The sequence below is a fragment of the Camelus bactrianus genome, chromosome 15 (assembly GCF_048773025.1).
Source record: "Camelus bactrianus isolate YW-2024 breed Bactrian camel chromosome 15, ASM4877302v1, whole genome shotgun sequence".
Classification (NCBI taxonomy): domain Eukaryota; kingdom Metazoa; phylum Chordata; class Mammalia; order Artiodactyla; family Camelidae; genus Camelus; species Camelus bactrianus.
The window spans coordinates 26,562,736-26,587,913 of record NC_133553.1 but is presented as its reverse complement, the minus strand read 5'-3'; the positions used below and the strand labels follow the sequence as shown (position 1 = coordinate 26,587,913).

The 25,178-nt window shown below is 57.1% G+C and overlaps 1 protein-coding gene across 1 annotated transcript; it reads left to right on the top strand.

The window, feature by feature from the left end:
* SDC1 (syndecan 1) lies at positions 1–21,140 on the top strand. The gene is made up of 5 exons (XM_010947372.3): positions 1–358; positions 18,488–18,569; positions 19,430–19,908; positions 20,477–20,612; positions 20,785–21,140. The coding sequence occupies exons 1-5, from the start codon at positions 293–295 to the stop codon at positions 20,952–20,954; spliced, it is 933 nt and encodes a 310-aa protein (XP_010945674.1). The 5' UTR covers positions 1–292; the 3' UTR covers positions 20,955–21,140.
* The last annotated feature ends 4,038 nt before the right edge of the window (positions 21,141–25,178 follow it).

Here is a 25,178-nt window from a genome sequence, read left to right as displayed (position 1 = left end):
GAGCTGGGGGTGGGGGGCTAGTTTTTGCAACGGCTAAGGGCCTGCGGGTTTATTAAAAGGCGGAGCTCGGCGGGAGAGGTGCAGGCGCGAGCCGAGCTGACCAGAGAGGAATCCAGCAGTAGAGAGCGGACTGTAGCCGGCGGAACCCACAGCTCTCGCCTAGGACAGCCGAGCACTGGGCATCACTCGAGCGCAAACCGTGGAGCCGACCCAGAGCTCCGCTCAGTCCGCGCAGCGCCGCGCAGCTCCGACCCGCGCAGTCCGCCGCTCTTGCACCACCGGTCCGGGCAGCATGAGGCACGCGGCGCTCTGGCTCTGTCTTTGCGCGCTGGCGCTGCGCCTGCAGCCAGCCCTCCCGGTGAGTGTAGCCCGGGACCGGGCTGGGAGGCGGCGGGAAGCTGGGGCTGGCAGACCCGCCGATGCCGGCGGCGGCACGTGGAGGGGGAGGGGAAGCGGGGACTTCCCTTCTTCCCGCGCTAGCCCAGCGGGCCCAGGGACCTGGAGCCCGGAAATCAGGGCTCCCACCCCAATTGCCTCCGCCGTCGGGGGGCGCCGTGCAGCTTTTGCTGCTCCGGGCCGGGGCCTGGGGCGCCCAGCGGAGCGGAGCCTGTGCCGGGGTCCCGCGCTCAATTATATAAAACGGCTCCACACGAGAAGGGGCCCGCCAGCCTGCGGCTGCGCCTGGGGTCACCGGCTATCATCCGGCCACCCCCTGCACCGCGGCGGCCGGGTTCCCGCCGGTAACCCGGGTGGATGCTGTGATCACGGCAACTACGCCCCGCCCGCGAACCCTAATTCAAACCAGACCAGCCGAGCCGGGGCGCCTGGCCCCTCTGGCGGAGGCAAGTTTGGGCGCAGCGGAGTCGGCGCGGGAGCAGGCGGGCGTATTCGCCAAGGAGCCCCAGCCAGGACTGCGAGGGGACGGGGCGGGCCGGTGGAGGTGGGGTCCTAGGCTGTCCGCTGACTGCCCTAGAGGAGCCGGGCCGAGCTGGTAGCGTGAGGTTCTGGGAAGTTGGCTCTGGAACGCTAAAGACCCGCTGTAACCCAACTTCTGGGCTGCTGAAGTTGTGCTGCCCGCAGAGGGGCGCGAGCCGGCGCTGGGCAAGGCCCGGGCGCCCAGGCGGCTTCCACGCGAGTGGACCCGGGAATGGCTCTTCCCCTCCCCCGGCCTGGCTTTGTGCTGGAGCCGCGCGGAGGGAAGGCGGGTCACTTGGCCCGCCCAGTGGAGCTGGAGGAAAAGGGGGACAAATGTGGAGCCCGAGGCTGTGGGGAGGCCTTTGGGTAGGACTCCAGCATCCACCTTTGGCGAGGGGTGGGTCCCCTCTAAAGAGGGACCTACCCGACAAAGAGCATCCCGAGGGTCCCCAGAAAGTGATCTCCCGCCCCAGCCGCCGTCGGCTGGCCCGCCTTCCCCAAAGGGGGCGCTTTGTTCTCGGCCCCTGTAACGCTTTCCTGGGAACCGCCCCGCAGCGCCGGCCCTGACGTGGGCTGGGGCCTGGGCTGCCGCCAGGTGTCAGCGCTGGCCGCTGGGTGCCCACGTCCACCGTCCAGCCCCTACGCCCAGTGCTAGAGTACCGGGGTCCTCCCTGCGGGCGGGTCGGCCATCCCCAGGGATGGAAAGGGGAGATGCGGACCGAGGGGCTCTTCCCCTTCCGGAAGTGGCGGTCTCTCGCCACAACATCTGGACAGCTGGACTTCCCTAGCTCTGGCAAAAGGAGGCACGTGGGAGGGGAAGGAACGTCTGCCGGGGGTGGGTATCCCAGTCCAACACTTACAATGTATTATCTCTCAGCAGCGCCAACCCTCCCAGCGGGTCCTTCCGTAATAATAGTAGCTCCCAGTTATTGAGAGCCTTGCGGTATTTCACAGGGTCTGGCTCAGGCGAGGTGCTTTCCAGGCTGATCTGTAAAGTGCACTCCATGCTTACCAGGTGACTGTTGTGCTTGGAAGAATTTTGGAGTCCAGGAAAGAGTCCCTCCTGCTCTTGAACTGCTGATGAGTTGGGAGTGTGTGCATATGGGGTGCCCATGGCTCCCCTAAGCCATGGGGACAGACAGGATTTCTGAGCTGGGTCTCCAGAGCACTTCTGGCTTTCAGGTCCCAGAAGTTGGCATCTGGCTTCTCCTTCACTCTTGAAGGTCGTGGCTTCTGTGGGATTCAGACTGCCCCTTGAATCAATAATTAATACTCTGGAGAAGGAGGTGGAGGAGTTTGGCTTACCTCCCTGGCCCACCTGGCATTAACTGGCTGCCCTACTCTCTCCAGGCTCAAGATGGGGCCTCAGCGGTACTCCACCTTTTTCTAGCCAGAATCGCGAGGAGTGGTGTTGGTTCTTTTGCCTGCCCTAGGTAGGCTGGCAATCCTCTGAGCTGGGATCCCAGAGCACCCTTAACGTGGAGAGGCAGATGGGACCATGTTTCCCAGACTTTTTCTGTGCTGGGAAGGAGCAGATGCTGCATTTGTCACCCCCTCCCCCACCCCCGGCCTAGAAACTTTGATCCATTATGGAGATACAGGGCTGAGAGACAGTTGAGTTTCAAGTCTGGGGCAGGGGAGGCTCATTAGAGCTGCAGTGGTGGGAGGCTTCCTGGAGGAGGTGGTTGAGCTGAGCCTGAAAACACTAAACTTTGGGATCAGACTTTGGCTCAGAGCTTAAGTCTTCTTTTATAAAGTTTAGTTTGTTTTCTCTTTCCCAGCTCTATCTTCTCCCTTTTACAGTGGATGTCCGTATTTGGTTAACAGTAGGGGCATAAAGTACCTTCCCAGAGCCCTCTTCTGCATTCTTCCTAAAAGAAATAAGGCAGCGGGATTTGTCGAAATAGGAGATGTCCACTGGTTGCAGAGACCTGGCCTCTCCCAGGTTTCACTTTGGCCTCAGTGGGAAGCAGGTCAGAACCCCCTGGGGACCAGTGAGGTAGGGTATGATCCTGGGTGCCTGATTTGGACAAGGGAAGGCTGCTCCGGCAGGAGGTTGCTCAAAACCACTCCCAAGAGACGAGAACAAGTTTGTCTAAAAAGCTTTCTGTGTGTGGTTGTGTGTATATGAGAGATTCCCGTGGTCTTTTGTTTCTGCCATGCAAGAAAAATTGCTTGTTCTGGGAAGTTATTTGCTGTTTTCCTTTCTTCCTCTCTTCTCTTTCTTGAAAGGCATAAAATCCCTTTTTGCCTTAATTATGGGGGCTAGTAGAGACATTTCCCGACGGCCTGGCAGAGTGGGTGGGGGCTGGGGAAGGCTCTAACTGCCTCCGTCCGCCTGGGCTCAGAGCCTTCTTGAGGTGATGTCACTCCTGGCTTTGGTTCCTTGGGGAGGGTGGGGCTGGTTTAAGTCTCTACCTGTGGCTCGTGGTGGGTTCCAATAAAACCTCATTAACCCAGATTGTTGGGGAGAGGGATAAGAAAAGAGAGGAGCCTGGAAAGAATTAATGAAGAGCTTGAATTTTGGATAACTTTATATAGGAATCGTTTATTGAAGGAGAATTTTGGATTCTGAAATCCCTTGACAATGAAATATCCTTGGTAGCCAGGTTTTTTTCAGTAAGCTAAGAATCCATATTACCCCCACAAGTATTCTTACTTTGGGCAGGACTCTGAAATATTTATTTCCCTTACTTTATTAACAAAAGAATACTAGGCATAGTTTAATCTCTGGATGCCAGGGTCCTCACAGCTGTCACCAAGTTAGGTTATGGCATTTGTCTCCTGGGTTTATTGAGCTCTGAGCATACTTTATCCCTGGGCCTGGTGCCCCCATGGTGGTACATTTGGAATTCTGGTTTCTCTTTCTCCTCTTCTATCCCTGTCTGATGGCAGCCAAAAGTGGGCCTAGGCGTAGCAAGTGGCTTTTCAGTTCAGTTCTAATTGGCACTTTTCTCCAGCAGTACTAAGAAACTAGACAGATTTGCTCGAATTATTTCTAAGACAGTTTTTGGCACTGAGTAAGGGTCTCACCTGTAAGTAATGTTCATGATCTGTGATAATGTGGATTTTGTGCCTTCATGGCCCCAGCTGGGACTCTGTAGTATGCCTGATAGTACCCTAGATAACAAAGAGGCTGTCAAGGGAGGTGCTTATGGACTCCCTTGTTGAATAGGTGTCAGTGACCTCTGGGGGAAGCACCTGACCATGAGTTGTGGTGACTTGCCTGTCACAGGTAACTGGCAAGGCTAACTCGCTATAAATCCTGATTGACAAGGGCCCTTGTCCTAAGCTTGGGTCCTGTCGCCATTTTCTCATCATATTTCACTTGGGTGATAGTGCACACATCGCACTGCACCCAGCTTTGGATGAAGTCGAGCCCTGGGATTGGTCTCTGCTCTGCCACTAATTTACCACGTAATCTCAGGCGAGTCACTTTGCTTCCAAGTCTTGACATCCTGTGTCAAGCGGACATCAGACCTGTTCTCCCTGTCCTCATTCTGTCGTTTGCGTATTCATTTCATAATGAAGGTGTGAAAGTGTTTGGTAAGGAGGGCGCCAGAGAAAAGTTAGCTGTTGATCGAATTAGGGTCACCTTTAACTGAATGCCTACTATTGAGTGCTCCATACTTTCCTGCATCCTTATTTCATCTTTACCCCAAACCTTTACCATGTATGTCATTGTCCCCATTTTGTGGATGAGGCCGGCAGGGGCGAGCCCCTCCAAGGGGACAACGTGGAAGCACCAGAATTTGTACATATGTGTGTGCCTATGTGTCTGGCATGAGGAAACTGCAGGATTGGCCAGTCTCCCCCATGAAGCCCGGCCTGCAAGGCTGGCTGAAACCTGCCCAGCTTGCCCTTGCACTTGCCCCCCAGGGCGGCAGCCAGCCTACTCTGACTTTCATCTTGGGCACTAGGGAAGCATTTGTGGAATTAGTAGATCACTTTTTAAGCCTGGAAGGCAGGCACTGTGACACCAGTGGGGTGACTAGAACCGAGGACTCCTGGCTCCTGCACTGGGCTCACTCCTGCTGCCCACCCCCATCTCCAGGTCCCACTGCCAGAGCAGCCACATGAGGATTTGACCATTAAATGAGCTCTAGTCCCGGAGCCCTGGGGTTTTTACAGAACAAACGATTTCCTGATTCCCTCCTTCTTTCCAACAACAAATTTTGGAGTCTTGGGTTGAAAGCCCTCCTTGAAGGCCTGCGTAAGTCTGTCTAGAGGGAAGGAATGGGGTTAACGGAGTCTGAGGAAAGAAGACTTTTGGCGCCAGGATCGTACACCCTGGAACAGATTCAGCGCAGTGTCATTTCCCTCTCAGCTGTTCCAGCAGAGGTTGGGCTTTAGATGGGAGCGTGCATTCGGGAACCTCCCTCTGAGCGGCCATGAGTGCCCTGGCAGTGCCCAGGGAGGGCAGGCCTTGTATGCACCTCTCGACACCAGGAGTCACATTTGGGGCACAGGCCAGAGAGGTGAGGCCACGAGGCAAGTCCCTGTGCTCGGGGTCACTTCAGCAACTGTGCAACTTGTGGCTCCAGGCAGACGTGGGGAGCCCCCTCCCTTCCACTGCCCCCCCCCCCCACCAAGAAGGGCTAGCTTTATCTGTGTGATGTAACTGCTTCTGCCTGTCCTCAGGATGCTGACGTTGGGTGGGGAGTCAGCACCAGAAAGTCCCCTGCATCCTCAGGTCTACCGCAAGTGTGTAGAGACACACTTACAGCGAGGGGGCGCATCAGGCAGTCGTGGTGCTTGGGGCCGCCCGGTCAGGAGAGGGGAGGCTTGAGGGCCTCTCTCCCGCACTTGTGGCTCTGTGGTTCTGCCTAATTATATGTAGAGGCTGCTCCTCCTCTGGCCTTCAGCCCTGGGAAAAAACTCCTTTTCCCAGTGACTCACCTGAAGGTTGCAGCCCTACGAGTCTGTGTGTGTGTGTGTGTGTGTACACATGCCGGTGTGGAGCGGTGAGCCTACAGCATGGGTTGCAGCTGGGCTTTGCCTGGGCGGTCCTGACTTGATTTCCCTATTGGACTTTCCTGCTGGTTAGGCTGCAGTCCGAGATTTTTGGAAACCTGGTCACCATCTGTCTGCAACTTCCTCCTCAGAAACCAGGAAGCTGTCTTCCTCACTCCCTCCCTTTCTGGCTGTCTTTTCCCTTTTTAGCTGCAGCTCTGACACCCCTCCATCCCCAGCTTTAGAAATCTGCGGAAGTTATTCTTACAGACAAGGGCAGCCAGGACACCTGTCTTCCTAGTCTCAGTTTAACCCTCCACTGTGTGACTTGGGAGGTCATTGCTCCTCTGTGCCTGCTCCCCTGTGTGCTCAAGAGGCCTCCCTTCCCTGCTTCAGCTCTGACAGCCCGTGGTTGCAGAGAGACCTTGCTCTGGGAAGGGAGACGGTGGCACTGGAGGGACGTGGCTGGGGCTCAGGGTCCTCAACCATTATTCTTCTGGGGACTCGAGGGAGTGCTAGCTGCCTGAGGGGTGGAGGTCAGGGCAGGCTGCTTGGAGGAGGTGGACTCAGGCTCAGTGTGGGAACCAGAGGTGGCTGGAAGGCCCTTGGGCAAGGTCAGGCTGAGGGTGGGGGCCAGGTGATGTTCCCTGCACACACCCAGGCATCCTGGCCACCTGCCCCAGGTCTGCTCATCAGCAGGAACAGAAGCCATGTATGGCAGGTTGGGGCAGTGGGGAAAGTGGGCGTGTTTATCGCTCCACTCATCAGCTGAGTCATGGTGCCAGGCCCACAGATCCTCCCCTGAGACTCATCCAACCAGCCTTGTCCGTGAACCCACTGTGTGCTGGGCCTGGGCACTGTGTGTGAGGCAGGTGGGGGCTCGAGGACCTGGCTTCCAACCCTGACCCTCCTCTCTTTACTGCTAGGTGGCTATGCATGGGCCTCTTTGGCCTCAGTGAGTCCATCTGTGAAATGGGGGGAGGGGTTGAGAGGCCAGGTCTTACATTTGGCTGTTAGTGATGTCTCGTGGCTGTGTCACAGAACTGTAAGCATCTTGGTGGGGCCTGCCTCTGCTCCTGCTGCCCCAGGAGAGTTCTGCCTCAAGCATGGGGAGTTGTGGAGCTTACCTGGCTTGATCAGATCTCCAGCCCAGAGCCTGGTTGCCTGCCATGTGCACAGCCCTGTACAGGTGGGGAAGGGTCCACGCCTGGTCCAGGGGAACATGTATGAGAGAGCCACCGTTACTGAGACCAGATAGGAAGGTTAGTCTGTGGGGCCAAAGGAGCAGTGATGACTGAAGGTCATTCAGCCTCAGAAAGAGTTCGTCCGGGGGCCTCACAATACAGCAGTTTCAAATCAGGGGCTCAGGCTATAAAGCTGGGCATTTTCTGTGTTAGGGGAAGGGGTTCCCCAGATGGAGGCAGTGGGAATGGCAGAGGCTGCCAGGCCTGCGCTGGGACCATTCTTGGGCTCCATTCATTTCCGAAGGTGTTAATAGAACTGTCCTACCACGTGACCTTGAATTCACAACCTTTCCCACTTGGGGACACCTGGCCCTTCCTATGGCCACACTGGCCCTTGTTGAGTGCCTTCTGCTCCCCAGCAGCCTGAGGAGACAGGGTTCTGGGCCTGGCCCAGGGTGTGTGGGACGTGGGGAGGTGGGAGAGAACTTCTGGAGAGCTGAAATGGCTCGTCCACCCCGGCTCCTAGTGCGTGCCAGGCATCAGGAGGCCTCAGGAGGACATGAGGACTTGCAGTGCTGCTTCCATGCCACATCTGATGCCCTGGCCGTGTCTGATCTGGTCGGGGACTTGACTGTGTCAGTCCTGCGGCAGGGGCACAGAGTTAGCGTTGGCTTTTTTTCTAGTAGCTTCTCAGCATCCCTGCTGCACACGACACTGCCCAGGGCCTTGGTGCCCCATCTCCGGGGAGCGTCCTGAAGGGACACGTGGTCAGGTTTGGGCTCGCAGGGCCCCAAGATGCAGGGTGTTTCAGGAGCTCTGAAACTGTGGCAGAGGCTGACTCCACTCCAGCTTCTCCCAGAGGAAGCTGCTGGGGTGCGATGCTGCTGTCCGTAGTGACCGTGCTCCTCCAGGCTGGGGTGTGGGGAGGGCCAGGCTAGGAGAATGGGCCCATTTGGGCTGAGCTGAGATCCTCAAGCTCTGTCCCCTGCCTCCCCTCCCCACCCCCAACAGGCACTGGAGAGGTTGGGGGACAGGGTCTGAGGGATGAGCTTAGGTGCACAGTTTCCCTTGGGCGGGCCTGGTTGTTGTAAAGTCCTGGGAAGTCTCAAGCTAGGAAGCTGGCCCTGAGGTCTCTGTGGTGAGTCTGAAGCAATGACTGAGGCCACTGGGATTCTGGGAATTGGTGCAAGGAGCAGAGAGCCTCCAGCTTTACCCCTCTCTCTTCCAACCCTCTGTGGAACAGGATCATTCTTTTAGATCCCCTCTAGAGGGGCTGGGCATCTAATAGATACCCTGGTCTACCTCTCCTCCCAGTGTGATGGCGGCATCCTGAGCCTGAATGCCTGAGTCTGCCTACCTCTGGCGTAGGTACTGGGGCCCCATCTGGGGTCCTGAAGCCTTGGGGCTGGGCAGCAAAATCGGACCCAGAATTGGCTGGCTGGTCTGCCTTGGTTAGTCCCATCTGGGGCTGGAACAGAGAGGTGTTGTGGGGAGGCTGGAAAAGTCCAGGACATGGAGTCTGGCCAACCCAGATCATTACCAGACTCCACCACTTCCTCCCTGTAGAATCTTGGACATGTTTCATCACCTGCCTCTAAGCCTCAGTTTCCTCATATGTAAATTAGGATCTTTCCTGTCCTGCTTCCCAGGGCTTTTGGAAAGATCCAGTGGAATAACATGTGGCATGGTTGGGAGCCCCTCCTTGTCTGGGCCCAGAGGAGCAAGTCTGGGAGAGCTTTGGGAGCCCCCTGGGGAGAGCCCCTGAGGACTGTGACTGGGAGAAGGGGGCAGTCTGGCCTGGCCTGGGGTGGGGAGTCGTCACTCAGTGTGAATGGCCAGCTGGTCTCACCCCCATGTGCTGACGTAGCCTGCAAACATGGCTTTTGCCCCTGCTCAGAAATATGAGCCTTCACCGGCAGGCCAGACTTTGCTCGCCTCTGCCAAGGGCTGGCTTCTGACCTGAGGAGGTGTGGGCTGGGCTGGCAGGCGGTGGGAGGAGGCCCAGTGAACCCAGACACTGGGGCACCTGGGTAGGGTCTCAGGCCAGCTGAACAGGACCCCCCGGCTATGGGGGACAGTGGCAGGTTCCCAGAACAACAGGCTAAGGTTTGCTTTGGAAGGGAGGGAGAGCCCCACCCATGGGTCCTCCTTTCTTCTGCACTTTCCCCTGGGCCGCCTCCAGTGGAAACCATGGCTATTTTCTTCCTGAGGATGAGACAGCTGGTGGTCTTCCCTGTGACAGAGTGCATGCCTGCTATAGAAAGACTGCCTGGCCCCAGACCCTCTCTCTAGCACTCCAGTGGCTGTGTGCCCTGGGACAGATGACTTGTCTTCTTTGCCTCGATTTTCCCATCTGTAAGATAGGTATGGTGCTAGAATCTAAAGTTACCATGAGAAGTAAACTAATTCATTCAGGTAAGGTGCTTAGACTAGTACCTGGCACATGTAGTCAAGAAATACTAGCTGCAATTACTGTTTTTCCCTCCAAGGCTTAATTCAGATATTTCTATTTTTCAAGTGGTCCCCTAGCCCAGGTCAGTTCTTGGGTTCTTCTTCTACCCTAAGACTGCCCTTGAGCTCTGGGCAAAGTGTTAGGGCTTCTTCCCCTTCCTGGGATAACTCTAAGCTCCTAAGACTACGGCTGCATCCACAGTCTTCTTTTCAGCTGCCTTAGCACCTACTGTGTGCAGGTGCTGCCAGGGCCTGGGAATGCAGCGCCGGGCGTTGGAAGCTGTGTGAACCTTCTCGCCATCAAGAGGCCCCTGGAGGAGGGCAGGCTGACAGTGAAGGGTGCTGGGCTGCTTTGCTTCCGATTGGGCTGGAGTACCACCGGTAATCTGGGGAGCGGGCCCAGCCTATTCAGACCTGGCCATCACAGAAAATTCTGCCTTCCATTACGCAGGCCAGAAAGGACCAGCTTCACTCTGCCATGGGACCCCATCCAGGAGACTCTGCCCTTCCTGTGTCTCTGACTGGGCTTCCAGCAGCCTCAGTACCTACTTAATCTGAATTGTACTTTATCCTGGAGGCAGGTTCCCAGACTAGCCCATGATTCTTCTGTATGTGGGAGGAGAAGCCGTGTACCTCTGTGGCTTAAACAGGAACAAAGGGAATTTCGTTGTTCTTTCTTGGATATAGGGTTGGGGGTGACATTCTGACTCAGGTTAAAAATTTGCTCTTGGCATCTCCCAGCCTCCTTTTTGCAATCCTTTCCCATCTTCCAAAGCTCCTACCCATCCCCAGTGCCCCAGTGCCAGAATCACCCCTCCCCTATAGAGCTGGTTTCTGCTCTAATGTGAGTGACTAGCACCCCTTAGCCTTCCCAGAGGCATTTTCACCTCAAAAAAGAGGTGCCCTGCAACCACAAGGGCACTGATGGGAGAGATTTGGGTGATAAAGTGCTCCCCCTCCCTCCACAGACACACAGCTGGAGCCCTGCCTGGTTGCAGGTGTGTCAAAAGCTGCAAGTTTCTGCCTCCTTGAAACCTGAGGACATTTTATTTAGCCAGAGCAGGGGGAGGATGTCTCTAGAAACCTATCTGCCAGACGTGTCAGGCCCCCAAGCCAAGTGAAGTCTGGGGATCAGTCAGCTAGAGGGCAGTCCGGGGGGGCGCCCTTGGGGGGCTGACAGGGGCATCCTGCCATGGGCCTCTGGCCTTAGCTGTTTCATTAGATCAGCCAGGGCTGAGGTGGGGGACAAGGCTCTGGGAGCTTTGGGTACTCCCTCTGTCTCTGTGGGTTGACAGTTGTCATCCCCAGCGTCACTTTGACTTGGGACATCTCCAGCATCCTGCCTAGGCCATCAACACCCTGGGAAGTGGAGAGTGGTGACACTGAGTCACTGTGATCTAATACCCTTTCCCCAGTTGCCATTGCAGGCTTTCCCCCTCTGAGTACCACGCTGGTGGTACGCCACCCCTCCCTCGGGTGGGCAGCCTGCTGTGGCTGCTGCATCTGGTTGCCCCTCCAGGGCAGGCCTTGACTCCCTAGTCACAGACTTGGAACTCAGACCCCACCCCTTGCCACCTCTCGGCCAAGCCCCTGATGTGAAGCTGGAAACCGTTAAGCTGGAAACCGTGCCCAGGCTATAACCAGGTTTCCTGGTACTGGGCCTGGTCACTTTCCCCTGGCCACCCCTTGTCTGGTTCCCAGGGCAGCACCAGGCACAGAGGCTGGCTGGGCCGGGCTGGGCGGCCTTGCTCAACGCCCAAGTGGAATCCTGCCCTGCCCGGCCCAGGTTCTGGCAGGTGGGGAAAAGCAGAGGAACTGGTCTTCCAGCTCCATGGCCCCACACCCAGCCCTCCGCTGAGCCTGTTCTAAGACGAGTCTCGGCACGCGGGCAGAGAGGCGGGCGCCAGCTCTGTGGAGGGGTGGCTAGGGGGGTGCCAGTGGTAGCTCTGATCTGGCTTGGGCATTGCGGCTGGCACTGGCTTCCAGGATCCCCCCTCCTCCACACAAACCTGACCTCTCAGGGTACCCCAAGGGAGAAAGGCTCTACAACCTTGACCTCGGGTTTCCCTTCTGGAAGCCCCGACCTGTAGTGCGTGGGAAATGCTACTGTAGGGGGGTCTTTAATCCAAGTACGGATGGCTCCCTGCACTCCGGCCCTGCCCTGGAATCCCCCGGAGCCGTGAGGTCTGTCTCTGAGTGGCAGGTGGGGACAGCTGAGGTCAGGGCGGTGTGCATGGAGGAAGGGGAGCATGCCCAGGAGGTCCCCTAAAAGGTGCTCCTCCTCCGGGGCCCTGTTAGTGCCCTCACAGGTGCACATTCTTGGGCTGAAGGCGGAAGAGGCCCCCTCTTCCCTGCCTGCTAGTTCCTGGGCCCCTCTGGCCTTGGGCCCTACACATCACCCCTCTGCAGGTCCCAGCTTGACTTGGGTCTCCAAGAGCTGATAAATCACTGTGCCTGTCAGGCCAGAAATGCTGATGCTGCCCTGAGGCACTGTTGGGGCCCCACCCTTCTGGGGTGTCTTTATTTGGTGGGGAGAGAGTGGATTTCAGGGTCTTGAGGCCAAAGCTGGGAGATCTGGGCCTCCTCAGTGGCCAAGCATGCCTCCCTGGCAGCTTCCAAGTTAGGAAAGAAAAGCCCCCAGAGAGGAAGTGATTTAGCTACCATCACCATGACATCCTCGGGCAGGGGGAGTCCCAGTGTCTTCCTGGGCCCGGGCTGTGGTCCTGCCCCTCCTACCCACTCCCACAAGGCTGGCTGTGGCCAGCTTATCACCCCCACACCACTCTGGCCTCACTGACAAGGAATTGGGGCCACAGCTCCCAGATCCCAGCCTAGCCTGTCAGAACCCTAAAGGGGCTTAGACTTCTTCAGCCAAGCCTCTTCTGTTGTCCAGGTGGGAAACAGGTCCAGAGAGAGACAGAGAGCTGCCCAGGTCACCAAGGAACAATAGAGCAGGACACCTGGGGAAGCCACCGTGGTCAGGGCTCCTTTTCCCCTGAGAATCTTGATCTAAGATGCTTTGGGTTTGGCCCACTTGTCCCCTTGGGTCCATGCTCAGGCCATGTTAGCCAGGGTTAAAAGAGGGGGTAAAAATGATCCCCCAAATGAGGGAAAGCAGAGTCACAAATCCCACTGCTGCGGGGCACGGGGGTCTGGTAGGCCATGGGAGCAGGGCTGGGTGTTTGCAACTTTTCTTCCCCTGCTGCTCGAGGGGCAGGCTGGTACCCCTGGAAGATGGCTCTGTAGCTCCTGATCCCCTCCCTGCCCCTTCACCCCAGTGGTGGGGTCCCTGGGGGAGCATCAGTGTCTCTGTGCTCGCTCTTGTTGGTTCAGCCTGGTCACTGCATCAGGCCAGCCTACGGGACGACGGCTGCCTGGAGAACCGAGGGGGTCCTGCTCAGCCCCAGGCAGGCAGGCAGGCCCGAGGCTCAGCCGGGCTCAGCCAGGCTCAGCCTCAGGACAGATGAGTCTTGCTTTTTTTTCCCTGCTTCTTGCTCTGCTGGGAATTAAGGGGTTGGTGCCTCTGGAAGCTCGGGGGTTCTCCTAGGTCCACAGTGAGGCCTCTTCTGCAGACTGGGCAGGCGCTGCATTATACTGGCTGTGGAGAGTGGACATATCTGATGTATAGAGAGAATGTTCCAGAACTTTGTTGGATCATTTTGCCTCTAGGGCTTCTATACAGGGCTATCTGATACCTCTTCTTTGAACATTGGACCTGAGTGGGGGTCTTGCCCTCCCCAGTCTCCCCCCCACCAGGCCACTCTGGGTCAGGCCTTTTCCTGTTGAGACTGTTCTCCAAGTGCAGTCTGCAGACCACCTACGGGAGCTGGGTGCTGGCAGTGTGCAGAGGCCTGGGCTTTGGCCCCATACCCACTGAATGAGCCTCAGGGATGGAGCTCAGACCTCATCTCCAACAGTCCTCTGGTGACTCTTAGGGATCCCCAAAAAGAGAGCCAGCCCCCGGCCTGGGTGCAGGTGATGGTATGGATGTCACTCCGGCCGTTTTGGCATCCTGACACACAGGTCGGGGGGTGAAGTCTGGGGGGGTGAAGGCTGGGGTTCTGTAGCTCAGACACCTCAGCCCCTGAGAGCTGTGAAGTCTGGGGGCAGGGGGATCAGCTCTTTTTCCTTGGATTCATAGATCTGACCAAGAAACTGAGGCAGGTAAAAAAAGATTTTGAAAAACTGTGAATCTCATGTAAGCGTCCCCAGAATGCCTGCTGTTGCGTGTGATTTTGATGGGCTAGGAATGAGGGGTGTTTATCCTGGCGTGATTGTAGGGTCTGCCTGCTTTTGGACTCCTCAGTCTGGGCTCCGGGGACAAGCTGGGGTCCCCCCACCCAGTCAGCAGCCCCAGCAGCAGCAGCACCAAGGCTGGCTGGTTGGGAAAGGCTGAGACCCAGGCCCTGTGACAAGGATCAGCCCTTTGGCCTTGGCTTCCTGAGCAATAGGGGGCCTTGTGGGTTCAGTGACCAGCTCCCACCACAGCGGCCAGGGCTTCTGTTGCCACACTGAGGCACTGTGACCAACAGATCCCCAAACCTCCCTTTCCCACTTTGCTGCCAAGGCTGCCACTCCACTGAGGCCCCAGTGCTGCCAGAGCTGGGACTCAGGACTGAGTGTTGTCCTCACCTCTCCGGGGTCTGGCTGACAGCTTCACTGCCCAGCCCTAGGGTCCTCTGTAGGGTGACCCCCTGTACCCTAGCCTGCACAGTTCCCCCTTCCAGAAGCCTCCTGGAGTGGGGTGCCTGAATGTGTGCCCTGGGAGCTCACCAGGGCCAAGACAGACTATTTCTTACCCTCTTCTCCCCAAAACCCCTGGAATGATGGTCCCCCTGAGTTTTGAAGTTGAAGACCCTCTTTAATATCAAAGTCTGTGACCTCCTTGCATGATATTGTACTGTTGGCACATGACCTCAGTAATGTGTTTTAAAGGATTTGTGTTTATCCATCACTCGAATCAAGCAGTGAGTGACATGTGTTGGTGATTCAGGGTGCAGCTTGGAAACTGCAGGTCTTTGGGTTGTTGGAGTGGTGGGGGCCAGGGGCCAGATGGGCAACGTCTCTGGTCAGCCTGGAGTCAGAAACCCCTCACTTGAGCATCTCTGAGATGGCACTTGGATCCTGCCTTGAGACCCTCCTTCCCCAGGAGCTTTCTTGTCCAAGGTGTTTGGAGGGATGCAGCAGCATAGCCCCAGGCCCCCTCAGCCAGCCAGGGCAAGGGGTCCACAGGGTGGAGGTGGCCTTCCTCGTGGCCTTCCTCATGGCCAGGGTTGGGTGAGAGCTGGAAGAGTGGGCTTGAGGCCGCCTTCATGGAGCTTCTCCGCCAGCCCTCTGCGCACAGACTCCCAGCCTGCTCTTGGGAACATCTGACAGCCCGATGATGAAGACCCTCAGCCCCTGGTAGCCCTGACCCTTTCTTGTCCATGCCACTCCCTCTCCACCTCTGCAACTGGGCCAGCACCTTGGTTGCCTCGGCCTCTAGGCAGGAGTCAGGAATTCTTACTTGGTGATGATGGATGACACGCTTCTCCTGCAGCCCCTGGGGCCTGCGGCACTTCGAGGAGACTTAGGCATGTTTCCCTTAAATCAGATGGGCCATCAGGGAAGGTGGTCCTTCAGGGCAGGGGAGAGGGAGAGAGATGGCAGGTGAGGGGAGCAAGCACCACCTACAACTCTGCAGACACTTACTGCCCCTTCCTGGTGGCCTCAGGCAGGACCCTCACCCTTATCTGTGGGAGATACTGACTTGAGCCATCATCCTCTCTCAGGGGTCCTCCTGATGCAGCCCCGGCTGTGGTCCGGAGACCAGTGTGGCTGAGATGAGATGGGATGGCCGTTCCTTGCATTCTCCCAGTCCCCCAGCCTCTGTGCGTCTGCCCCACGACCCCCGTACTCGCCTGAGTCTAGACCTGCTTATAAGATTTTTGATTTGTTGTATGAAAAACTGATTTTTCTGGGCCTTCTAGAGGTGAAAGGGCCCCTCTAAAGGTACAACTGGCTTGCCTGTGTCTTCTCAGACTACTTAAGGTGGGTTCCAAGCTGGGCCACCCTGTCCCCGGCATCCCTGAGCCGTGGCCAAGTGTCAGAGGCCGTGCCAAGGAGAGCCCCACATGGGGCCTTGGAGGCAGCTGGCTGCAGGCTCGTAGCACAGCGGTCCTGCTAAGTGAAACCGGAAGTCTCACCCTAAACTCGAGTCAGCTGGCACCTGGTGATCCAAGTTCAACCTCAGCAGCTGGGGAGCTGAGGCTGTTACAGGAGGTTCAGGCTGGAGATCTGGGAGGTCACTTCAGCCCATTCCCTCGGTGGAGACCCAGCCCTGAGAGGGGAGAGGCTGCCCTGAGGCTTGGGAGCCAGTTTCAGGGGAGAAAATGTTTGCTTAAGAACTTGTTGTATAAACAAGATTGCAGAGGGATAAGCCAAGCCAAGCTGAGGGAACAAATTGTTTTCAAGGACTGGGCAGATCCAAGGTCTTATCTAGGCCTGAGAGAAGCCCTTCTCTTCGGAAACTACTCACCTGTTGGGGCTTCTCTGTGTAGGTGAGAGGCTGGGCCTCCCTGGTGTGAGCCTGCATCTTGGGAGGTGTCTCCAAGGTTGACGGGGTCCCTGTGTGCTGCGTTCTCTGCAGGCCTCAGTTCCCCCATCTATAAGATAGGGCCTGGCGCCGATGACTGTCTTCTGCTTCACAGTGCGGTGCGGCCAAGGCCGGTGTGGCTGCAGCCCTGGCCCCTGCTCCAGGTCCAGCTCTGTCTCCAAGGGTGGGAGTTGGAGCATTGCCTCCTCAGGCCACCTCCAGAGCTGCAAGGGCATTGGGTGAGGGTGAAGCAGGGAGGTCCCCTGAATACTTGCCCCCCTAAAGGTGCCCTGTGGGGATCATCTGCCATGGGCCTGGGGTGGGAGTATGTTGGGGTGGGGGTGCCCACTTTGTGCCTGCCTGGGGGGCAATAGTCTTTGTAACTGAGGGGACAGGCTTCAGGGAGGTGAGGGGCAGCTTTGAAGCTCTGTGGAGGCAGGACAGGTATTTCAAGCACCACCTGGGGACAGTGTGGACAGGATGTGGCCTGGGATGTGGGTCGAGAACAGGGACTGTGTGCATTGTAGATGGAGCGTGACAGCTCGGATGGGCCCTGCTGGGGCCAAAACATTTTTCTTGAGGGGTGGGGGGCAGTGGAGAGAGGAGGAGGTAAAATTTGGGTTTTGTACTTTCAGAGGAAGCTCAGTGGTATTTCTAGCCTCACAGTTTCTACACGTGTCTGAAGCTTCCCTCTGACCTGGGCCCCTTGGATGGAGCCTCCACCTGCTGCAGCTCTGCTCCAGGCAAAGGTCTTGTCTGTCCCTCCCTGGTCTGCTCCACTCAAGGGGGAGGCTCTGTGGCCTGTGGCCAGGACTTGGCAAGGCCTCTTGGGCTGGGGAGGCCTGTTCCCTGGAGCCCAGCCTCGGGCGTGGCCTGCCCTCTGACAAGTCTGCGCAGAGCCGCCCGTGAACTAGCTCCCTCCCACCGCCTCCTCTCCTGAAACCCTACCCATCTCCGTCCCACCTCTTCCTAGACAGGCCCAGAATCCTCTTCTCCATACTGAGCGGCTCGTGCTCCCCAAATTAGAGCAGACACCACTGTTGGTGGGGTGCTTACTGAGTGCCAGGCTCTGTTAGGTTCTTTTTGTGCACAACCTCATAGAACTTTTGCAACAATCCTGGAACGTAGATATTACTACAGCCTCCATTTTACAGATGGGAAGACTAAGGATGTAAGAGGGATAGCGATGTCCCCAGGGCTGCTCAGCTAGTAAGCAGCAAGGGTTGGGGTCTGTGAACCCCATGTGCTCTGAACAATGCTGTTCTGTTTTTTAATTCATCTTTTGTTCTGGCCCCTGACATGGGACTGCAGCATGGGGTCTTTTGGGACAAAGCCGTATTGTTGAACACAATACTCATGGCTACTCTTCCTGCCACCTGACCGCCGAGTCCTCCCTTCCCCACCTGCTGTCCTGGAGCCAGTGTTGGGGGGAGGTTGTCCCCCTGCCGCCCCGGGGTTCTGCACAGGCCTGCTCAGCTGTGTGTGGTGTGTCCTGCCTCCGCCTGGCCCCACCCCTGGTCCTGCTGGTGCGGCCCCTGCTTCAGGGCCTGGTAGACCTGTGCACTAGGGCACCTGCAGCGTCTCAGGCCGGGCCAGGCCGGCAGCATTCCTGGGGTGGCTGTGTGCACACAGGGCCCACCCCAGGCTCACAGACCATTTGCAGGCGCCTCTCTAGTACAGGACCCCCTCCAGATCCCCCCATCTGTCCCCAGCCTGGTGGGTGTCCTGTCCTTCCTTCCCCAAGTAGGTCTGCACCCTGTTTTTCCTGTGGATGAGAAAAAAGGCTGGGAGTGGGGTGTGTTCTGCGTGGGCAGACCTGCCTCAGCACAGACAGCTCACCCCATGCCCATCCCTGCCCCTCCCGCTGTGGGGCCCTTGCTGTCCACACCCTGGTGCTCAGCATGCCTGGAGTCTGCCTCTCTGGAGCCAGGTGGTTATGACATTGTTCTTGGGGGCCCTTGGAAGCCCGTCTTGGGCCCTGAAGCTCCCAGGCCAGTGGCCCCCAGGTCGTGAATCTCAGTGTAGGGTGGGCTGATGGGCTCCCACGGGGGCTGCAGCTTGTGTCCCCAGTAATGCTGTTGTCTCTCTGCTCCTCTGAGAAGCCTGGGGCTCCCTCACCAGACTGAGCTTCTTGTGACAAGGGCCTGCCCTCCTTTGTGTGTTTCTCTACCTCTAGCACCTAGCGTAGGACTGTGTCATCATAGCACTAGGGGTTGGGGGTGGCCAAAGGGCTGCCCAGAGCTGAGGGGCTTGGAGCCACACATGAGGACTTCCTTTGTATGCTGTGTGTGTGTGTGTGTGTGTGTGTTTGGGGACAGGGCTGATTTACTCTGCTGTCTAGGACGAGGACCCCAGGATAGCAGGGCCCCAGCCCAGGCTCCACTCATATCCTTTTCTGATCATTTTCCAGCAAATTGTGGCCACAAATATGCCACCCGAAGATCAGGATGGCTCTGGGGATGACTCTGACAACTTTTCTGGCTCAGGCGCAGGTGAGCAGGCATGAGGGCCCACCCCAAGACGGCAGCAGACCGTGGGCTGGGGGTGGCGGTCAGGCAGCCCTCCTGGCTGGGCCCGAAGGGTGATGCTAGGAAGAGAACGGGGTCCACACTGCAGGTTATTTGACTTCTCCAAGCCTCTATTTCCTCATCTGTACAATGGGAGCAATATCTTGACCTCATAAGGTTGTTGGGAGCTGTTAGGCTGCACAGAGCCTGGTGGGATATAGATCTTCAATAAATGTTCCTTTTTCTTCTTTGTTTCCCCTTTCTCTGGGGGAGTGAAATCCTTGGGCTGGAGGTGGTCAGGGAGGCCTCCCAGAGGGGGTGCTCTTGAACTAGACCTCAGAAGAGGGCTACAGTCATCCATGGGGAAAGTGGCCTAGGCAGGGCCTCGGGAGCTGGGAGGTAAGAACCAGGCCTCTGTTTTGGGGAGCCTGGGCCTTTCTGGGCAGAGGGCAGGTGGAGCAGGGAGGGGCCAGAGAGATGTGTGTACTGGGGATAAGGCATTCAGGCCCCTGAGAATGTCCCCACCCAGGGAGCGGGCTTCAGCAATCACAGGAAAGTTTCCTTCCCGGATGGCCTTGGTGTCTTATGGCTCCAGAGACCAGGCTGTCCCTACACATCTGCAGCGGAAGAGGGCAGCTTCCCTGGTCCGACTTCTAGAGGAAGTTGAGTTTAGTTTCGGCTAGTTCTTCCCCAGGAAACACAGCTTTCTCACTTAAAGGAGGGGTTCACTGTGCTGGCCTGGGAGTCAGCCATGGGTTCTCACCCTGCCTTCCTTGGCCTGTGCTTGGCTGGTCTTTGTGTTCCGGGGCCTTCCCCACCCACAAGCTCTGCTTCTGGCCCTGCAGGTGCTCTGCCAGATACCATCTTGTCACCACAGATGCCCACCACCTGGAAGGACATGGGGCTTCTGACAGCCATGCCTGTGGCTCCAGAGCCCACCAGCCCGGACACCTTTGCCGCCTCCACCTCTGTCCTGCTGACTGGAGAGCGGCGAGACGAGGGAGAGGCGGTGCTGGTGGCAAAGGTGGTGCCTGACTCTACAGCCCAGGAGAAGGAGGCCACCCACCCACCTGGTGAGACCACGCTGCACCCAACCACCCACCGGGCATCAACAGCCAGAGCCACCACGGCCCAGGGGCCTGCCACCTCCCATCCCCACAGGGACATACAGCCTGACTACCACGAGACCTCAGCTCCCACAGGTCATGGCCAGCTCGACTCTCACACTCCCAGGGTGGAGGGTGGAGACCCTCCTGCCACTGAGAAGGCTCCTGAGGACGAAGCTTCCACCCAACTCCCAGTAGCAGAGGGCTCTGGGGAGCAGGTGAGTGTCGGCCTACTGTCGTCTTCTGCATTTCCTGGGACATTGGATGGCAGTGGGCAGGGTGGCCCCCAGTACCTGGGAGAGCACAGTGCATGGGGTGAGGGGCACTGGCCTGGCCATCTGACACACCCAACCCCCTGTGCCTATGAGCACATCGTGTTTCCCACCATGGGCCTCCCTCCCCCTCCCCCCAGGGCTGAGCCTAGGGCAGGACGGACTCAACAGGAGACCAGAGCAAGAGTCCTTCACGATCGCTGAGGAGAGGGCTTCCTAAACTTAGGCCTCGGCTGTGAGTGTGAAAGTTCTGCCGGGTCTGAGTTTTCTCTTTAGGGTCATGGTCGTTTTACCCTTTACAGTAAAATGAACCTGTTTATTTTCATATAAAAAGTGTGCCTTGTATCACTTGGTTTGATACCTCTGCCAGGGTCCAGGGTGATGTGGCGAGAGGGACCTGGCTTTGGGGTCCAGGAGGTCTGGGTTTGGGAGTGTCTGAGTGGTGGTGGCAGTGACAGGGAGGCTGGAGATGGAACTGGATGCAGCCCCCAACCTGATCCCCCCACTGCCACAGGACTTCACCTTTGATGTATCCGAGGAGAACAACCCGAGGGCCGCGGAGGAACCTGACCAGCGGAATGAGCTTCCAGTGGATCCTGGGGCCACAGGGGCCTCACAGGGCCTCTTGGACAGGAAGGAAGTGCTGGGGGGTGAGTTTTCTCTCTGGTGGGTGGTGGGGGGGTGGCAAACTGCTGCTCTGGGGGTGGGGGGCTGTCTTTAGCCCTGGTGGGGCTGCCCATAGCCAAGGCCACCTCTGGGGCTGCTGCTGAGCGCAAGGAGCAGCCGAGCTGAGCTGGCCTCTGTCCTCCCTGCCCGCCCCAGGGGTCATTGCTGGAGGCCTCGTGGGCCTCATCTTCGCCGTGTGCCTGGTGGGTTTCATGCTGTACCGGATGAAGAAGAAGGATGAGGGCAGCTACTCCTTGGAGGAGCCAAAACAAGCTAATGGCGGGGCCTACCAGAAGCCCAGCAAGCAGGAGGAGTTCTACGCCTGACCGGGGAGTGCTTCTCCCCTCCCCCTGCCACTCGCTAGGCCTCCACTTGCCTCTTCTGTGAAGAACTGCAGACCCTGCCTCCCCTGCCACATGCCACCTCCCTGGTGCTCCCTGCTGGTGGCTCCCTGCCCGCGGCTCCCTGCCCGCAGAGTCCAGGCTGCACCAGGGGACTCCCTTCTGCTTCTCTGACTTCTGCCTGGAGACTTGGGCACAAGGGCTTTCTCGCGTACGATCGACCTTTCCACCGCAGCCAGCACTGGGCATCCCACCACGCCGATCAAGTTTCTCCAAACCGGGGCAGCCTCTCCCCAGGCCCAGCCCTGCAGAGAAGGGGGACCCTGCTGCGCTGGACCCGGATGGCCCACCGTGGCTGGAAGATGCTGTGGCTGAGGGCTGACACACCTGTACCACTTACTGGTAGAGGCCAGCAGGCTTGGGGACGTTTCCCTTTGAGTGGTGGGGAGAGGAGGTCAGAGCTCTGTCAGAATTCACTTTGCTTTGTGGGGAGGTGTAACTTAGATGTCAACTTGTTTTTGCACATGTTCCCTCTAGTTTCTTTGTTCAGTAGACTTTGTTACTTCCAAGGTAAGTTAAGTAAGTTGATTCGGTCATCCCCCATCTGCTTCCCTAATCTACCGTCAGGAGATAGCATCAGGGTTAAGAAGACCTTCCTCTTCTTCTTCTTTTTTTTTTTGACTAGGAGAACCAAATCCGAAGCCAGCGTATAGGCTTAGCTCGTGTGTTGTCTCTGAGTTTGTCGCTCATGTGTGCAACAGGGTATGGAGTGTCTGCTGGGGGGCCCCGTTGGTGGGCTGGTAGATTCCGGCTGCCATGGGCAGTCCCCTCTTTGAGCAGTCATGCCCTTGTCCATGAACTTGGGGCCAGGGCGGTGGCCAGGGCAGCTGTGATGCTGAGGGGCCTGTGTGAGAATGGAATCCTGGCGCCTCAGTCTGGGGACCGAGGAGAGAGGACCGTGGGGGTGGGAAAGGTGTGGTGGGCCCCGAGAATCTCCCACAGACCAAGCCCTTCCTTTGACGTCCCCTCTGGGGGACACTTCTTCCTGGGAGGTGCTGAGAGGGGTCTTGGGCACACCTGCACTGAGCTGCCCCACGAAGGACCAGGTTCACTTTCGATTAGCTCCTGTGGCCCCGCCCTGGGCTGGAATCAGGAATGTTCCAAAGAGTGATAGTCTTTTGCTTTTGGCAAAACTCTACTTAATCCAATGGGTTTTTCCCTGTACAGTAGTTTTTCCAAATGTAATAAACTTTAATATAAAGTAGTCACGTGAACTCCACTGCCTTTGCTTCTTTCTGTGCTGGTCGTGTGGCTGTGACCAGCTTTTTCTCTCAGTGCTAGTGATATTGAGAAACTTGGCTAAAAGCTCCATGCCTTCCTCTTTCCTGTGGGGAGGGAGTCTGGGGCCAGAGTCCCTCTAGTTGGCTTGTTTTTTTGTCTTTGCTAAAATTCTTCTGGAGTTTGGTAGGTTCAGCAAAGGTTATATAAGGCCTGATGTAAATTTCTGTGTTGCCAAGTTCGAAGAACCGTCTCCTAAATGACAATGAAGCTGTGTCGGCCCCAGTCCAGCTGACCTGAGGCCACAGGCCCCACAGAGGCCTGGAGCCAAGGCCTGCGTCTCAGACACCTTGGACGGCCCTCTTCTCACACCTTTGCTAGGACCAGAGGCCCCCGGCCCTGGCTCCTGGGAACTCCTGTGCTTGCTTATTTAATTTGACAACGTTCCAGCCGCCCCGTTGACCCCTCTGAGAGGGGACCGTCTGTGACTCAGAGGGACGCCCCACCCAACGAAGGGAACCTGTGTTCCATCCGGGGACTTTCTGCGCAGAGTGTATGACTGAACACAACTCGGGGGTGGGAATGGGGTCTGTGACTGCTCACCTCTGCTGGTCTGTGGGACGGCGCCCAGCCTGTGGCGGGGCCCATTCATGTAACTAATAAACGGTACTTGTCATTTCGGGCTGTGGTGGTGGTTGAGTATCGTCTTGGCCTGGTGATGTCCTTCCTTGTCCCCTTCCCTGTAAGGGAAGCCACGTCCACCTCTGCCCTCCTCCCCCCAGCTCTGCGTCAGGCCTTCATTTCGCCTCCTCTCAGGCTCTCTGCTTTACTCTCTCCCGCCCAGCCTCTCCTTCTAGATTATTCCTTTCCTCAAGGACATGATTCCTTTCCTCCTTCTGACCCAAAGTTTGCTACCTAGTCTGTTTGCTCAGTGTCTTGCAGCTCCTGGAAACTCATTAGCAAACTGTCTCAGGTGCCAAAGGTCTAAAAAAAGTTGTCTGCACGTTAGATTATTCCTTTCCTCAAGGACATGATTCCTTTCCTCCTTCTGACCCAAAGTTTGCTACCTAGTCTGTTTGCTCAGTGTCTTGCAGCTCCTGGAAACTCATTAGTAAACTGTCTCAGGTGCCAAAGGTCTAAAAAAAGTTGTCTGCACGTTAGGGCAAAACTACAGTGAAAGTTTGGGGGCTTGAAAGAACTTGGCACACTGCAGGAGCCCCGGTGCTCTAAAGGCATGAAGCCGCCCTCACCCAGACTGCTGACTCCCACCCAGCCCCTCAGCTGTTCCTCCAGGACAGGTCTCCCCACCTGGGGCCCTTGGCAGCTGACCTGCTCTCTGGCCCTGGGTGCAGGCCAGTCCCTGACGCCAGAGCCTGGGTGTGTCCTTGGAGCGCAGGGCAGCGGGGGAACCATTGCTTCTGGGGCCCTGCACCTGCTGGCGGGGCAGGGACAGCAGGCTTGGGGTAGCTTTGCAGAGTGAATTCTACTCTCCCTGGCACATTGTGCCTGAGAGGCTCAGAGGCTGAGAGAGCCCTCAGATGATTCATTCACTCAACAAACACCAAAAACACCGAGTGCGTATTTCTTGCCTGTCCTTAGACAGTGAGGGCACGGTTGCAGAACTGGCTCCCTGGATATTACTACTTTCACTGTGGGCCAGACACTGCTAGACATAGCATCACTACAGACACCTTATCAACCGGCTAGGAGATACCCTGCTGTGAACTGTTCCCAGTTTGCAGACGAAACTTGCTGTACGGAGGGGAAGTACCCCACCCACTAGAGCTGGGATTTGGATGCTGGCAGCCTGGCCCCTGAGCCCACAGTGGTGACCCCAGTTGACGGTAGGATGGGAAGGACGTCCCCCCAACATGGGAGCTACACGCTTCCAAGATCCCAGTCTCCTGGGCTGCCTGCTTTTGTCATATCCAAATGGGCCAAACTGCACTCTGTCCGCCACTCTCTCCTCACTCTGTTGATTCTCCTTCCTGCTTTGTGCTGGCCCTGGGTCACCCCAACGCCAGGACCCTGCTGGACAAGGTGGTGCCATAAAACAGGCTTTCCTGAGTGCTTGAGACTCGCTGTGAAGAAGCTAATGTGAAGGGGTTTAAACATCATCTTCATGTTCCTCTGGCATCCTGGCCTCAAGCAATTTCTCTGCCCATCTGTCCTCAGATGTCAGCTTGCTGCCCTGCTTCCCACGACCTGACCCCCTTCACCTCCTCTCTTTTCTGCTTTCCCAAGACTCCCGCCTCCCCATGTGTGAGAACGGAGCAACTGAGCACTATTTCATATTCCCCTCACCTTTAGGTCACACCCATGTGACCTGAGGGTGGGTGTGTGTGTGCACATTTGTACATTATATGGGGATGGGGACTCTGAATTTTCCACTGAGTTCTTTCAAGTTATTTTCTAAACTAATGAGCCATCTTCTCTCACATTGATTGTGTCGCCTTAATTTGCAGCCGATTTCTGCCTGAAATTGCATTTTCTGCCTTGCTTGCCTCCTGAGTTTTCTCTGGAGAGCACTGTGTTATCACTTCCAGAACAAAGATGCACAGCCCTGTTCTCAGGGAGTTTGGGGTCCAGCAGGAGATGGACACTGAGAGAGAGGTTTCAATGATAGAGAGCTCGATGGGGGCTGGTGGGGAGCTCAGGGCAACTAACCCCGCTTGTAGTCAGGGGGGAGGTGCCCAGAGGTGGTACTTGAATTGAGTCTTGAAGGGCAGATTCAAATCAGCCTCTCCAACAAGGGTAGAGGGCATTCCAGGCCGAAGGAACAGCTTCAGCAAAAATAAGGACTCAAGAGGCCTCATGCTGGATGTGTAGTGAGAGCAGGTGTGAGAAGGGAGGAGGCTGCAATGTGGTAAGAAAGCAGCGGTCACCGCCTCGTGACCTCTCTGAGGGCTGGAGGAGAGCCTCAAAGCAGAT

Coding starts and splice junctions, on each gene's coding strand:
- SDC1 (XM_010947372.3), top strand. CDS start 293: ATGAGGCACGCGGCGCTCTGGCTCTGTCTTTGCGCGCTGGCGCTGCGC. Junction 19,909..20,476: donor CAGAGGGCTCTGGGGAGCAG/GTGAGTGTCGGC, acceptor CCACTGCCACAG/GACTTCACCTTTGATGTATC. Junction 20,613..20,784: donor CAGGAAGGAAGTGCTGGGGG/GTGAGTTTTCTC, acceptor TGCCCGCCCCAG/GGGTCATTGCTGGAGGCCTC.